The following is a 14,812-nucleotide window of genomic DNA, read 5'->3' on the forward strand; positions in this document are numbered from 1 at the left end:
GGGATCCTCACACTCTCCTGTCCACAGAGGCCTTTTTTATTAGTTCCTTTGGCCAGACTGGGTTTCTACCAGAGTTTTACCTTTTGCTCCTCTGCCTCACTGCATAACTCCATGACTGGGCCAACTCTCGGGGCAGAGCTGCTAGAGAAAAGTGAACAAAAGTTGGGGGGACTTCTGACTGTCTTCTGAAGTCTGCCTACTTTTCTTTACTTCTTATTGTCCTTAGGTATTTGTTTTTTAAAACTTTTGCCCAGTTTCTAAAAGTGTTTTTTTTTTTTTTTAAAGTTTATATATTTTTGAGAGAGAAAGAGCAGGGGAGGAGCAGAGAGAGAGGGGGAGAGAGAGAATCCCAGGCAGGCTCCACACCATCAATGTCAGCATGGAGCCCGACACGGGGCTCGAACCCATGAACTGTGAGATCATGACCTGAGCCAAAACCAAGAGTTGGACACTTAACTGAGCCACCCAGGCGCCCCTGCCCAGTTTTTAGTTTTAAGTGGGACAGAGGCTCTAGTGGGCTTATACCACTGTAGCCAAACTAGAAATCTGGTTTGTGGCACTTAGAAATCTTGCGGTATTTTTAAAAAATTATTTTCTTTTTTCAAATTATTGTAATACATACGACAAATATATGTAAAAGTAGGAACAACAGTTTGAACCAAGATGTTATCACCCTGATCTGCCTGTGTGGCATAGAACTGAAAAGGAGGTGGGATTGGAAAGTTCGATCTGGTTGCTTCATTGCGTGTTACTACTTTGTCTGGGGTTCCCCAGGAGCTGAGGAGAACCTAGCTGTAAATAGCATTTGAAGTGCCTGTGGCTAAAAGAAATGTGTGTGGGAATATTCCAACGTCATCCTTAAACCAGCATTTGGATGTTTGTGTTAGTAATAAGTCTGGAAGGTACATCTTCTTCACACCTCAAAGCAATTTAGTTTTTATTAGGTCCATTCCTTACCAGGACCTGGCTTAATTTGAGTGACAGTTAAGGAACAAGGCTTGGATTGGGGAGGGAAGAGACAGAAGGGCTTTAGTTTGCAAGCGTAGGGCGCAGGCTGAGGTTGCAACCCTTTCCATTGTTACTTACGGATTTAAGATGATGAGGAAGCAGACAGGGTAGTTAGAAGGGCCAGAAGATAAATTTTGTCTGACGCTGCTAATAATGAAGTGAAGGCTTTTGGGGAAGAGGTTCACAGAGCGGGGCAGAGGGAGGAAGTGGGGGATGATTTCCTGAATTCTAGGAAGGACAGTAAACAGCACGTACTTAGTTTTGAGAGAGAGAGAGAGAGAGAGAGAGACACGGAGGGAGTGCATGAGCAGGGGAGGAGCAGGGATAGAATCTTAAGCAGGCTTCATGCTTAGTGCAGAGCCTGATGCAGGGCTTAGTCTCACTAAGGTGAGAATCATGTCCTGAACTGGAATCAAGAGTCGAATGCTTAACCGACCAGGCCACCCAGATGCCCCATTTTTTTTTCTTTTTAAAGTTTTTTTTTTTTTTTTTTTTTTTTTTTTTTTTATTTCAGCAAATACTCTTTGCAAGGAGCCACTGATCATTAAAATATACTTTGGGGCACCTGGGTGGCTCAGTCAGTTGAGCGTTCACCTTCGGCTCAGGTCATGATCTCATGGTTTGTGAGTTTGAGCCCCACATGGGGCTCGCTGCTGTCAACACAGAGCCTGCTTCAGATCCTCCTATCTCCCTCTCTCTCTCTGCTTCTCCCCTGCTCACTGAACTCTATCAAAAATAAATAAACTTTAAAAAAAATTTTTTTAAATATACATAGATACTTTGGACTATAGGAGTTGTTATACTCTGTGACTCTCAATAGCTGTGAAACACTTAAAGTAAGGCGTATAATTATATCTAGGTGAAAATGGTCACTACTTTTGTTACCATAGTTTAGTATTGGTTATGCTAATTTCATAACCTGTGGAATTGTTTTAGTAAAAGGAATTATTTGTTTCTTGAAGGTTAGTTGAAACTCACCCCTAAAATTATTTTTTCTTGGGACCTTTTTCATGTTATACCTTTACATTTCAAGTTAGTTCTATGCTCTCTTAAAGTATTATGTCCTTTTAAAAGATCAGTTTGGAAATTACAGTGAAGTAGAAATCTAACCATTGTCTCTAGATTCTCTGTTGCATGGAATTGTGTATAATGTTTCCTTAAGCAAAAATTCTAAAGAAAATGTGAGCAAATTGGACCTAGTTATGTAGTAAAAGAGTAATATGCATATCTGAGTCGGGTTTATTACATAAATTCTAGGATAATTCGTGTTAGGAAAGATATCACTATAATTTAGTATGCTAATTAAAAAAGAAATACATGGTCATCTTATTAAATACTCTAAAAAAGCCTCTGAAAAAAATTAGCAGGCTTTTCTAATGAAAGTTTAAGTCAAATAAAAATGATAGAAAACTGCCTAAACATGGCAAAAGCTACTTACCAAAACACAATAGCAGATATAACTATTTATAACCTATTTCATTGGTTATGAAATATCAATACTTATTAAACACCAAAACCATCACCATGAAAGCCAGGGGCAGTATCAAAATTCCCGCCTTTCCACCTATTACATAGCCTAGCTTTACTGGTTTGGGCAAATAATGCAAGCTTAAATTCTTTATTCTCAGAGGATATAGATCTAGAAAACCTGAGAGACTCATCTGAGTGCCTTAGCACCAATAAAAAAATGTGGTAAAGTGGCTGGGTACCAAGAAGATAGATAAACCAGTAACTTTTCTTTATTTTGCAATAAATAGTAAAGAATGGAAGTAAACCAGAACAGAATGTTTTCTCATGTTCTATATATGAAATATTTGCATTACCATGCTTTTAAAAAATGAGAGCTTACTGCTTTTGCAAAGCTCAATAAAAAGATGTATGATTTGTCAATTTTAAGAGCATTATGAAGATTAAGTGAGATGAAACATTAAAAAATTTTGGAAAATCATCAAGCTCACCTTTATAGCATATTGAGCGAGAAATTGTGGAAGAAGAGAATAGCAGCTAATTTCTTTTTTTTTTTTTTAAGGTTTATTTATTTATTTTGAGAGAGAGAGTGCACATGCATGCAAGAGAGAGAGGGAGAGAGAGAATCCAAAGCAGGCTCCACGCTCAGGGTGGAGCCCAGCAAGGGTCTAAGATCTCAGGATCCCCAATAGCAAGATCACAACCTGAGCTGACATCGAGTCGGAGGCTTAACCTACTGAGCCACCCAGGTGCCGTAAAGGGAATTGGCAGTGAGAAGTGGCCTGCCTCAAAACGGGATCCACAGACCCCCACTTAAATATGGTGGCTTGACCACATGTATCTTTTCTTCTTCCATCACATCTGCAGTGATCGCAAAGGAAGCACAGCAGTTGTTAACACATAGGGAGAAAGATAATAGTAGAGAAGATAGTGAACAAAAGATCTGAAGAATTTTTTGGAAACAGAGTGAATAGAATGGTAACCGAGTTCAGAGGAAGGTACAACCTAGTGCCTACCGAAAGGGGGCAGAGATGAGGGACAAATCAGCAGCCCCCAGGAGTGTCTTGACAGGATTCAGAGTGTTTGGTGGCTGCCAAAGGCAGAGGTCAGTTTTGTAGCTGAAACGGAAGTTCTTGAAAAGTCTGTGTCCAGATCTTTTGGAATGTCTTCTGCATCCCCAGCAAACATGATTTCTTCAGTCCCATTTTTCCTGGGGAGATGGGTCAAGCACTAGAACCAGAGATGCTTCTGACCAGAAGAGTAAAGGTCGGGGCTGAAAATATAGGGAGTAGGTCTTAGTGTACATCCGGAAGTATAGCCCTTCACTTCTGCCTTTTCTACTCCTCCCCAAAAGCCAGCACCCTCCCATACACTTCTTTCTGGCAAAACTGAGCAGCTTGAATGAAGAGACCTCTGCGTACTGACATTGGAGGTCTCCGAGTGATATGTGACTGTCATCTACAGCAGTCCATCAATCAAGAGAACTGGCATCCATGCTGATTTTTTTTAGTACCTCACTCTTAAATATGAGGAAGCAGCCAGGGATCACCAGATAGATGAGGAAAGCCTCAAAAGTGACAGAGACCCAAAACAGTCGGCCAACAAACAGAAAAGGGAATCAAATGATGTAAGAAACAGAAGAACATGAAAGAGCAAAATACTTCCTTCCCACCCAAAAAATCCGGAGAGTAAAAGGTGTTGTGTCCGTTAAAAAAATGACAGAGTACTAGGAATAAAGAGTTAAGAACAAGAAAAAGCTTTTGGAAGTTTAAAGATATGATATTTGGGGGAAAAATCCATGGACAGATTAAAATAGGAAATTCAAGGGTATTAGGACAAGGGACTGTAATTGTAAATATCTAAAAGTAACTAAATTTTTTAATGTATGAATATTTAGTACTCATTTTTTAACTGTATGCCTCTGCCATGTTGGAAAAGCAAATACTAATTTTGGATTATTTTAGTTGGGGAAGAAGACGAGGTTCACCTTGGCTATTCATGAACAGATAACGCCTGATGGGGATTTTGGAGCATTGGGTTTGTGATTGGTATTCTGGACAGACATTGACATAGGATACGTTGTTTATGGCCTTTCTCAAAATCTCTCAGTAGTGATTGCAGACAGTGTTTTTCATGGGTGGAATGCAGGCTGTGGAGTTCGCTATCCCTGCTCCGATCCAGCTTAGTCACCAGATGTGTGATATTGCTTGAATCACTTCATCTCTCTAATTCTCATTTTCCTCATCTGTAATAAGGGCATGGTAATACCTGTCTGTCTTACTGATATCATAGGGCTATGATGATGAAGAGATTTAAGAGCTATAAATAACCCAGAACAGTGTGCAGCTTGTATTAAGTGCTCATTAAAAGAAGCTGCTGTTACAACCATCAAGCAGATGGACTAGTATATGTAGATAGTTAAGTAAAGGCGTACATTTAAAGAGTAACAAGTAAAACCTCAGTGATATAATAGGCTGTTCTGAGCGAATGGTATCACTCTCCAGACTGAAAGCTTCACATTCCCCAGTGCCCGCCATTGTAGCTGGCACTAAGAAGCTGCAGAGAATGAATGAATGAACCCCTTAATTGTAACTTTCATTTTCATATGGAACAGCACTAGTATCAGTTTCTGATCATTAAAGACTGCATGTCAGTGTGTTTATAAGTGTATAGAAATGAAGTTTTCATAAACTTAAATGTTGCATTTCAATTACAGGCGTCGATTAGCAAGGTAAAAGTAACAGAACCATGGCTCAGTTTCCAACACCTTTTGGAGGTAAGTTCTCCGAGATTTTCCTTTTGTAATGTATTCCAGATTATTTATATATATATATATATATATATATATATATATATATATATAATTTATTATATATATAATTTATTATATATTATATATATTTTTGTATATATGTATGTATATAATATATACATATATTAAATATATATATATTTATTTTACTTTCGAGAGAGAGAGCACAAGTCGGGGAGAGGGGCAGAGGAGGGAGAGAGAGAGAATCTTAAGCAGGCTCCACATTCATTCAGCATGGAGCCCAACATGGGGCTCGATCTCACAACTCTGAGATCATGACCTGAGCGGAAATCAAGAGTTGGATGCTCAACTGACTGAAGCACCCAGGCACCCCAAGACCATATTTTTAATGTTGTTTCATCTGGATTCTTTGGAAGCAACTCTCAGGCTTCATACCATTTCATTCACAAATATTTTAGTGTTTCTAAAAGATAAGAACACTCTTAAAGACATAACTACAACACCATTATCACACCTATAAAATTCACAGTAATTCCTTTATATCTTCAACTATCAAGTCAGTGTTAAAATTTTCCTGATGGTCTTCAGACCCTTTTTTGCTCTGGTTTGTCGGTTCAAATAAGGATGCAGACACTGATCTCAGTTCACGTGTCTCCTAAGCCTCCTCACTGTTTTCTCTTTGCATTGTACTTGTTGAGGTGACTGGGTCATTTATTCTGTACTTTTCCTAAAGCCTGGATTTGCAGCAGGACAATTTTTGTTTGTTTTACTTTATCTGCTTGAAACATATCAGCGTGCATAAAAAATTTTGTTTCAGGTAATTTTTCCTAATATTATGATTAAAGTGTTAAATATTGGCTTTATTTACTGGCCAAATTTTATTTACTTATTTATTTTTAAAGAGAGGGTGCCATTTTAATGGCTGACTCTTGGCAGCTGTCTAATCCAGTCATCATAAAGAGAGTATAGCACAAATCACCACCTCTCTGATCACATCTGTAAAAGTCTATCTGTAAAAATCTATGGAATTCTAGATTATGCAAACTTTTCAAAACCATTAGCATTATTGTTTCAATTTTGTCCCTCTTCCTCATTACTGGGCAGGTTTGTGTTTTGTGTTTTTTCTTTCTCTTTTTTTTTCTTTTTTTTTTTAGAGCGCGAAAGAGAGGTAAAGAGAGAATCTTAAGCAGGTTCCGGGCTCAGCACAGAGCCTGATGCAGGGCTCAATCTCATGAACCCCGAGATCATGACCTGAGCTGAAATCAAGAGTTGGATGCTTAACCAACTAGGCCACTCAGGCACCCCAACTTTTCCTTTTGTTTCTAATTCCACGGATGAATTTCAAGAGGGCAGTAGAAGTTGTAGGATTAGAAGGCCTCTGAGTGAAGGGATCATATCTGTTTCAGTTACTACAGTGTCTCTGATGTCTGACACTGGGCCCTGCACATAGGAGGCAGTCAGTAAATATGTTTCCCACGGCTGAATGAATCCCACCCTTCCTGTCACTGTCCCACCAGACCCCGTAGAGAGGAGAGGTGCAATGTTCAGACATTTTGCATTTGTGCTAGCCACATTCACATTTTATTGCCTGTTCCCAGCTTTTTGGAAAGTATCTGAACTTTGGAAGGTCTTCAGTCTATAGATAATCTGAAATTATTTTGATCACATTGAGGAGACCTAGGACTAAAAGTGAGGAAGATCTCAGAAGTGACAGAAGTGAGGGGGCATGTGGTCAGTCTCAGAGTGAAACTGAAGGGCAACCAAAGCCCAGTCTCTTTGGTTTGCAATTTTTTTTTTTTTTCCAGGATACCCGTTTTTAAACACATCTTTGTTGAGGTATAATTTGTGTACCATAAAATTCACCGATTTTAACTGTACAATTCAGTGACTTTTAGTATATTTGCAGAGTTGTATGTCATCAGTACAATCCAGTATTTCAATATTTTTGTCGCTCCAGAAAGATTTTCATGGAATCACATGGGATATGAAATGTGAAGCTCTGGTTCTTTCATAACGTTCACGTGTGGCATTTGAATCACCTGAGAATGTAGCTTTCACTTGGTTCGTTGCTTGAGTTTATATAAATAAATGATTATTAACTTATGTCTTTTTTTTTTCTTTTTTTTTTTCTTCTCTGTTGGATGGTTGATCTTGAGCCTGCAGGAAGCAAGCTGGCCCCAGACTTCTCCAAATCCACGTTTTTCTTCCTCCGATTCTTACGTGTTATGTCTTTAAATAGTCCTGCTAACTATAAGATTATAGGGCAAGTTTTTTAAAAAAGAATTTGTGCTGGTATCTTTCTTATTTTGGCCTGTTTTACTCTTAATTTTCTAACTTTATATGCGTAACACCCAAGGACAAACAGATACTAATCGATCAAATAATTGATAACATAGTGACAGAATCTGAAAGTACTAGGGAAATAGTGTATGTGAGCACTTTGTTATTCTTTTCTCATTGAATAATTTCTTTTTCTTTTCTTTGGGTTTAGGCAGCCTGGATATCTGGGCCATAACTGTAGAGGAAAGAGCAAAGCACGATCAACAGTTTCATAGTTTAAAGCCAATATCTGGATTTATTACTGGTAAGTGGAAACAGCATTTTTACATTTTTACTTATTAGCAGTGCATATACCTGTGGAAAATCTATTATGCGAAACTGAGGTGGGCACATATGGCCAAGGGGACATTTGCCTTAGCCTTGAGCCTGTATTTTTTCAGTTGCATTTCCTATAATGCATTCAAGCCTCTTTGCATTCCTTAATGGATGTCAAGCCACTTGTTTTGGGCATATCGCTGATGGGAATTGGTGAGAATCAATGTACCACATTCTTTAAGTAATAAAGCAATGGGCTGTGGTCCTTAAATTAAAATGCTTGTTTAATTTTGATCTTGAACTGGTTTGGGAAATGTAAATAAATGAACAGATTCTGAATATTAAAAAAAAAAAAAAAAAGCGAACGACAGAATTCTCTCATTGCTGTATCCTTAAAGTTCTTTTTGTACCTTGCCTTATCTATTATCTTTTCTGTTTGGTTACTCTTTAGGAGTTAGCTTTAGAAAAAAAATGGGATCTAGACTTCCTGGGGAGTTGTTTTTATGTGTGTGTATATCACCATTATCTTTAAATTATTAATTGTTAATCACTGATGTGAATCTTGTAATCATTGTTACTTTTTCTCCATAAATGTATCAGATGTACTGACGGTTTGAAGTACAGATATTAGGAATGGCAGAGAACCTAAAAAGTAGAAGTGTGGGGTCATCAGTTTCTTGAGGATTCCTAAATAGACGTGCTTTGTCATATGTCCTATGCTTTGTCATAGCTGTTCCTGTCTTACTAAATAGCAGATTAATTAGAGTGGACAATCTACCCCTGCTAACGTGTTAAGTTCTAAGTTCTAAAGTCAGTGCTGATGGGTTCATTTTACTGCTGCTTATAGGCTTTGGCTTTTATCCTATATTTAATTCAGTATTTGCAGAATTGCCAGCCTCTTTATTATTTTTGCAGTTTTGCTCTAAGAAGATACCGGTCAGCTGTTGTTTGTTTCCTGAAACTGTTTTCATTTAATTTACAGGTGATCAAGCTAGAAACTTTTTTTTTCAATCTGGGTTACCTCAGCCTGTTTTAGCACAGATATGGTAAGTTGGAACTTAACATAAGCAAAAGGTAAAATAAAATATTCCAGTAATAGGATTTCTTAAGATACAGAAGGTGAACATAAATCTCTGGTCTGAAATACTCTACTCCTTCTTAACCAGAGAATACTTCTGAAAAGTAACTTTCTAAGGTGGGACTTTAAAAGAAAAAGTGGTGACATTTGCAAGATAACACTGTCAAAAAGTTGAATTCCCAGTGGAGAAATCTGCACTTCGGTATTTTCTCATTAATTTGTTTTAGCCTTATTTACATCACCCATGCTCATCTGAAAGTCCCGCATTTCTGGCTTTATAATGTAATGGTTCTGTATCTTTCATTGACTAAAAGGTAAGGAAAATATTTGAGGGTTAGTAGCAAAACCACCAGCGGAATAGTGAAATAACTAGTATTTATTACAGTGTTGTACAAGGTGAATGCTTAGTAAATATTATTGAATTCCTGGATTAACTATCACAAATAAGCATTCATTCTTTTGAACCCACAGGAAAGAAGGGCCAGTAAAAAAAAAAGTGGGAAATATAATTGTGGATTTTAAGTTTATGACTTTGGTCATGTCACGCTGAGTTGTGTTGCCAAGAGGTCACATTTTCCCACACAGTGCGGCTTTTGCAGTTAATACTTCATTTCCAGGGTTTATTAGTGTTGGGGAGTCAGCTTGCTGTGCAGTAGAAAGCGCATGGGATTTGTAGTCACACTCCTGAGTTTGAATCCCAGCTGTACGGTGTTCTATCCTTATGATTTAGAGCATGTATTTATCCTCTCTGACCTGTTTTCTCATCTAGAAAAAGGGAAGATATATTTTCCTTAAAGGGTTGTTGAGAACATTAGCAGAGAAACCGTGTATAAAGGACTTAGCATAGGACCTGGTGTGTAATAGGCCCTCAAAACAAAACCCAAAAAGGTACCTGCTGTCGTTGTCAGGGATTGGGTATTCCACAGAACTAAATTGCCCAGCTAATTACTTGTCCCCTTAAATGATCGGCCTTTCTTATAATATGGAAATTAATAAAGATTGACTTAGTTCCTTGTTGCCTTCAAGCAGAGTCTACAGAATGCAGACAGTTTAATTAAAGTATCATCAGTATGAAAATCACTTACTGTGTTCAGAATAGCAAAACTCTCATGGGAAATCTACATACACATATACATACATATATACGCATATATACATACATACATACATATACACACACACACATTTGTATATGGCTATATTTGAATTGAAACTAAATGACACCAGATTCCTGTGCTTTTTTTGGTGTCTGCTTTCTTTTCTCTTTCCTGGTTGTCAGCATATCGGCTGCCAGACTGTCTCTTCCAATTGGTGAGCCTCTTCCTATGATGCCCTTCTAGCTCTTCTGATCTACTTTGAGCTGGGAAAATCAGATAACCAAGGTTTTTGGAATTACTTTTAAAATGAAGTAAAAGGTTTGCAAGGGGTGGGAGAGTGGTGGGGAGAGCAAGAACTTATGCTTATGTGAGCACAGGGGCACTGCTCTGGCAATTGAGTGCCCGAGTTTAAATTCAAGAGACATGTGACATCTGTGTTAACTGTAAGAAGCTTTCATTTGCTTTGTGTTCTGGTAGATGATTGTATTTCACATCGTTAGTCAAGATGACTCACTAGAACCTTCCTTTCCCAGATATAGCTTCCTCCATTGAATTCTGCTTTTGTGCTATATTCCCAATTTATGAACATTCATTCAAGAAGCAGGGTTTGTTTTTTTGTTTTTTTGTTTTTTTTAAGTTTATTTATTTCTTTGGAGAGAGAGAGAGAGCACAAGCAGGGGAGGGGCAGAGAGAAGGAGAGACAGAATCCCAAACAGGCTCCATGCCATCAATGCAGAGCCCAGTGTGGGGCTTGAACCCACAAACTGAGATCATGGCCTGTGCTGAGATCAAGAGTCAGATGCTTAACCGACTGCGCCCCAAGAAGCAGTTTTACGGTGCGTTATGCTGCAAGAAAATGACACCTTACATTTATCAACAGTGGAAAATATTTATTGAATGTCTACTATGGGTCAGTAACTATTATAGGTGCTTGGGGTACATCAGTGAACAGAATAGACAAAATCCATGCTTCCATAGAAATTGCAGTCTGGTGGAAGGATATATAGTTAATAGCAGTATAAAAATTGCCATGTAGAAATGAGTATAATGGGGCAAAATAAAGTATTATCTAGTAAATTTCATTTTTTTGTGTGTGCAATTATGTTAGTGTCAGCTTTCCAAACTGTTTTTAGCTAAGCATATTAAAGTCATTTTTCCAACTTACTATTTTTATAGTGAAAATTTGTATTAACAACAAAAGTGATGAATTGGCAGCCTTGGCTTGAGTCAAAACTGTTCTTTGTTTTTAATTTTTTCTGACATTTCATTAAATAAATTTGTGATGGCATGTTTTCCTTTTATCAAGAATTGTTATTAGGGGGTGAGGGAAGCATGCCTCCAAGTAAGTATCTTTTCCCCAAAGAAATGTCTTTGAGTAATCATAAATTTCATGAACCACAGCTGTCCTGCTAAGATGACAGAATAGCGTAGTGCAAAGTAGGAGTAAGATCTTTCAGCCCTACCACTGACACTTATTTGGTAACCCTGAGCAATACTTGACCTCTTCAGAGTAGGTATGTATGTATGTATGTATGTATGTATGTATTTTTAAAGTTTATTTATTCTGAGAGAGAGAGAGAGTTGAGAGAGGGGCAGAGAGAGAGAATCCCAAGCAGGCCCCGCACTGTCAGCAAGGAGCCCGATGTGAGGATTGAGCTCACGCCGTGAGATCATGACCTGAGCCAAAGTCAGACACTTAACTACCTGAGACATCCAGGTGCCCCCAGAGTTAGGTTTTTAAATGTATAAGCAATAACAGTTGATCTAATGAAATAGTTTTCACTTTCCATCTGTCATGCTATTCTTGTGCTCTCTTGTGGGTTTTGTGGTGGGGTGCCGGGGAAGGTCCATGCCCCTTTTGGTGGAAAGAGGAGTAGGTTTGAGTCTGAAGGTTTGAGCAGTCCCTTTGTCAGTCATGGGGGGGAAGAAGAAAATTTTGGAATTATAATAGTAGCTATCTCTCTGGGACTTACTTTCTTTGCTGTGGACTTCAGTTCGAATACATGAATGATGTGGATTGCTGGGGAATATGTGTTATAAACCTGTATAGGTTTTGTTCCAGGTAGAAACTATATTCCAGTTAACTAGTTTGTGAACTTTTAAAACTGTAACCTACTGATCCTTTGGGGCAACTTACCTATCCAGCCCAATCTCCAATTAACCATACAGGGAAACCTGAATTCTCAGAGGATAGAGTCAAGCTAGTGTGTGTAGTGCCAAAGATGAGACAGCTTCCTAGAAATTGTCTTACTAATAAGGAGCTGGAAGGGATCTGGCAAATATCCTGTATCCTTTTGGCAACTCCAGATGTTTATAGTTTCAACCTTGGCCTCGTGTGGAGAGGGAGGAGAAGAAAGCAGAGGGGAATGGACAGGAGCCTGGATGGTCCAAGAAATAAAAAGAGTTTGAATGAAGAGGGGTTTGACATCAGAAGCAGTAGAGGCCACAGAAATGGGGATTAGAGGCTCCTAAGGAGAGAAATGAGGGCAGGGAAGCCCACCGGGAAGCCCAGAGAGAGAAGACAGGAACCTGGGACCTAAAGGCAAATGTTAGAATGGCTTGGTGATCTATCTGTGCAGCGAGGGGCTTGGGGGCAGGGCCAACAGTTGTATAACATGCAGTGTCTTAGGATACCTCTGTGCCTATGTCAGAAGGGCCTTCCGGCCCCCAGAAAGATCAGTTTGCCAAACTTGTTTACCAAAAACTGAAAAGTCATCCTGAATTTCCATTCCCTCCCCTGCATCCCTTCTCTCTCCTCCCTCCGTTCGTGGCACTGAGCGTCTGTCCAGCTCCTGGGAGCCCGGCGTGATTCCTCTCTTTTCCTCGCCCTCCACATTCAGTCCATCGGCGCAGCCTTTTGGCTCCATTTACAGACCTTATCCCCAATCTGGCCATTTCTTTCCGTTGCCATTGCTGTTGTCCTAATTTGTCTTCTCACTTGGGCTCACTGGTCAGCATTTTGACTTAGAGTCTCTTTCAAACTTGCCCCTTTAGATTTCATTCTTCATGCAGTGCCCACACTATCTCTGTGAAAAGTAAATCTATTTTAAATTCCCCATTGAGAAGAAAATCTAAAGTCCTATCAAGGCTCCAAGGCCCAATACTAGCTGGCTCTTGCTTTTTTCATCTTTAATTTTCCACCCCTCTCTTCCTCAATTTTTGTATTCCAGTTTCACTGACCTTTCTGCTTAAACGGGCCAGGCTTCTTCTTGACTTCTGGATCATTGCACGTGGTATATCCTCTTCCTGTAATACAGTTCCTCCGGATCCTTACATAGCGAGCTGGCTGATTACCCTTCAGGTTTCAGTTCATATGTCACCTCATCTGAAGTAGTTCCCTCTGCCCACCTGTTCCTACCCACCATCTTCTCCCTCCCACTACCTTGTTTTAATTTTTTAACAGCAGTTACTGTCATGGGGTATCATTTGATTAGTTCTCTTGTTTAGTGTCTGCTTGCCCTAAAATATTAGCCCTGTGAGGGCAGGAACCTTCTCTGTCTCTTTCACAATTGTGACACCAATTCCTAGAAAGGGCCTGGGCCTTACTAGGTACCTCTCTTCAAAAATTATTTGTTGGATTAATAAAAAAAAAAACGAATGAATGAATCGATGAATCAATGAATGAATGAGTAGGCTGAATTGATCTACACTGTGAGAGAGGAGCATTCTGTGAGAAGCCTTCATGAGTGCAATGGGTCCCCAAGGGCCACAGGCTTTCACCTCCATGCAGTGAATGAGGTGAGCGAGGAGAGGTGGTCTTATCCTTTAATCCTAGAAAACAAAGGAAGTACTTTCACAACTGCCACACTCATGTCCACTACTAACACAGTCCTTGGAATCCAGGATTGAGTGCTTCATGGTCCCTGCTGTTTAGACCCTGAGTACTACGTTACTCCTCCTATGTGGGTATGTGACTTACTTAAAATACTCTTGGGTTTATCTGTTTTTGTTCTTATTCAGTTTATGGATCTCCTTTCTTTGTGGACTTTAATTTTATTTCTGAGTATGTAACACATGAACAAGGTTCTGAAAGCCAAAACCATACAAAAAAGTGAACCCAGAGACGTGTTATTCCCTGTGCTATTCCTTCATCCCTGGGCTCACCTGTTTTGTTAGTTTCTTATCATCCTTCCTTTATTTATTTCTGTTGGGAAAAAAGCAGGTTTATAATATATCTATATTTAGTGTGCATATCTATATTTAAATTATGTTCTCTTCCTTCTTACTTTCAGGATTACCACCTATAAATGTTCTTTTGTTCTTTGCTTTTCTCACTTAACAACACATCCTGGAAATCACTCATATCATTCTATAGCTCTCTCTCTCTGTCTCTCCCCCTGTCTCTCTCTCTCTCTCTTTCTCTACAGTTACGTAGTACTCCTTCTAGAAGATATACTGTAATATATTCAACCAGTCTCCTGTGTGTGTGCATTTCAGTTATTTCCAATAATGTAGCAATGATGAATGAGCTGAAGCATGTATATTTTTATATTGCTGGAGGTGTGTATCTTCAGGGTCAAATCCTAGGTGTGGGTTTGCTGGGTCAAAGAGTAAACGCATAGGTAATTCTGGAGATGTTGCCAGATTTCCCTTCATTTGGACTTTTAACACTTTTTCTCACCAGCATGTTACACACGCTTTCATGTAGCTTTGCCTGAAGATTTCAGCAGACCTCTCTCATCTCAACCTCGCTTGTTGCTATGTATGTAATATCAGGCTAAACATTGTATTTTAAGATCACTTTGTTGTTGTTTTTTTAAAAAAATTTTTTTTAACATTTATTCATGAGACAGA

General features: G+C 38.9%; 1 protein-coding gene and 1 non-coding gene across 6 annotated transcripts in view; one reads left to right on the plus strand and one right to left on the minus strand.

Annotated features, from left to right (window-relative positions):
- Positions 1-14,812, plus strand: part of ITSN1 (intersectin 1) — a 220,595-nt gene that overhangs the window by 62,608 nt on the left and 143,175 nt on the right. For all 5 annotated transcript variants that reach the window (XM_086675891.1, XM_086675894.1, XM_086675893.1 and 2 more), the window contains exons 2-4: positions 5,192-5,251; positions 7,740-7,832; positions 8,826-8,889. In XM_086675891.1, the coding sequence (XP_086532017.1) occupies positions 5,224-5,251; positions 7,740-7,832; positions 8,826-8,889 (185 nt within the window). In that variant the 5' untranslated portion in view covers positions 5,192-5,223. The remainder of the gene's footprint in view (positions 1-5,191; positions 5,252-7,739; positions 7,833-8,825; positions 8,890-14,812) is intronic.
- Positions 7,381-7,530, minus strand: LOC112850606 (small nucleolar RNA SNORA38). The gene has a single exon (XR_003222709.1). It is a non-coding gene; the product is annotated as a small nucleolar RNA SNORA38 (small nucleolar RNA).

The sequence above is a fragment of the Puma concolor genome, chromosome C2, assembly GCF_028749965.1.
Source record: "Puma concolor isolate L17-30 chromosome C2, mPumCon1.1.hap2, whole genome shotgun sequence".
Lineage (NCBI taxonomy): Eukaryota > Metazoa > Chordata > Mammalia > Carnivora > Felidae > Puma > Puma concolor.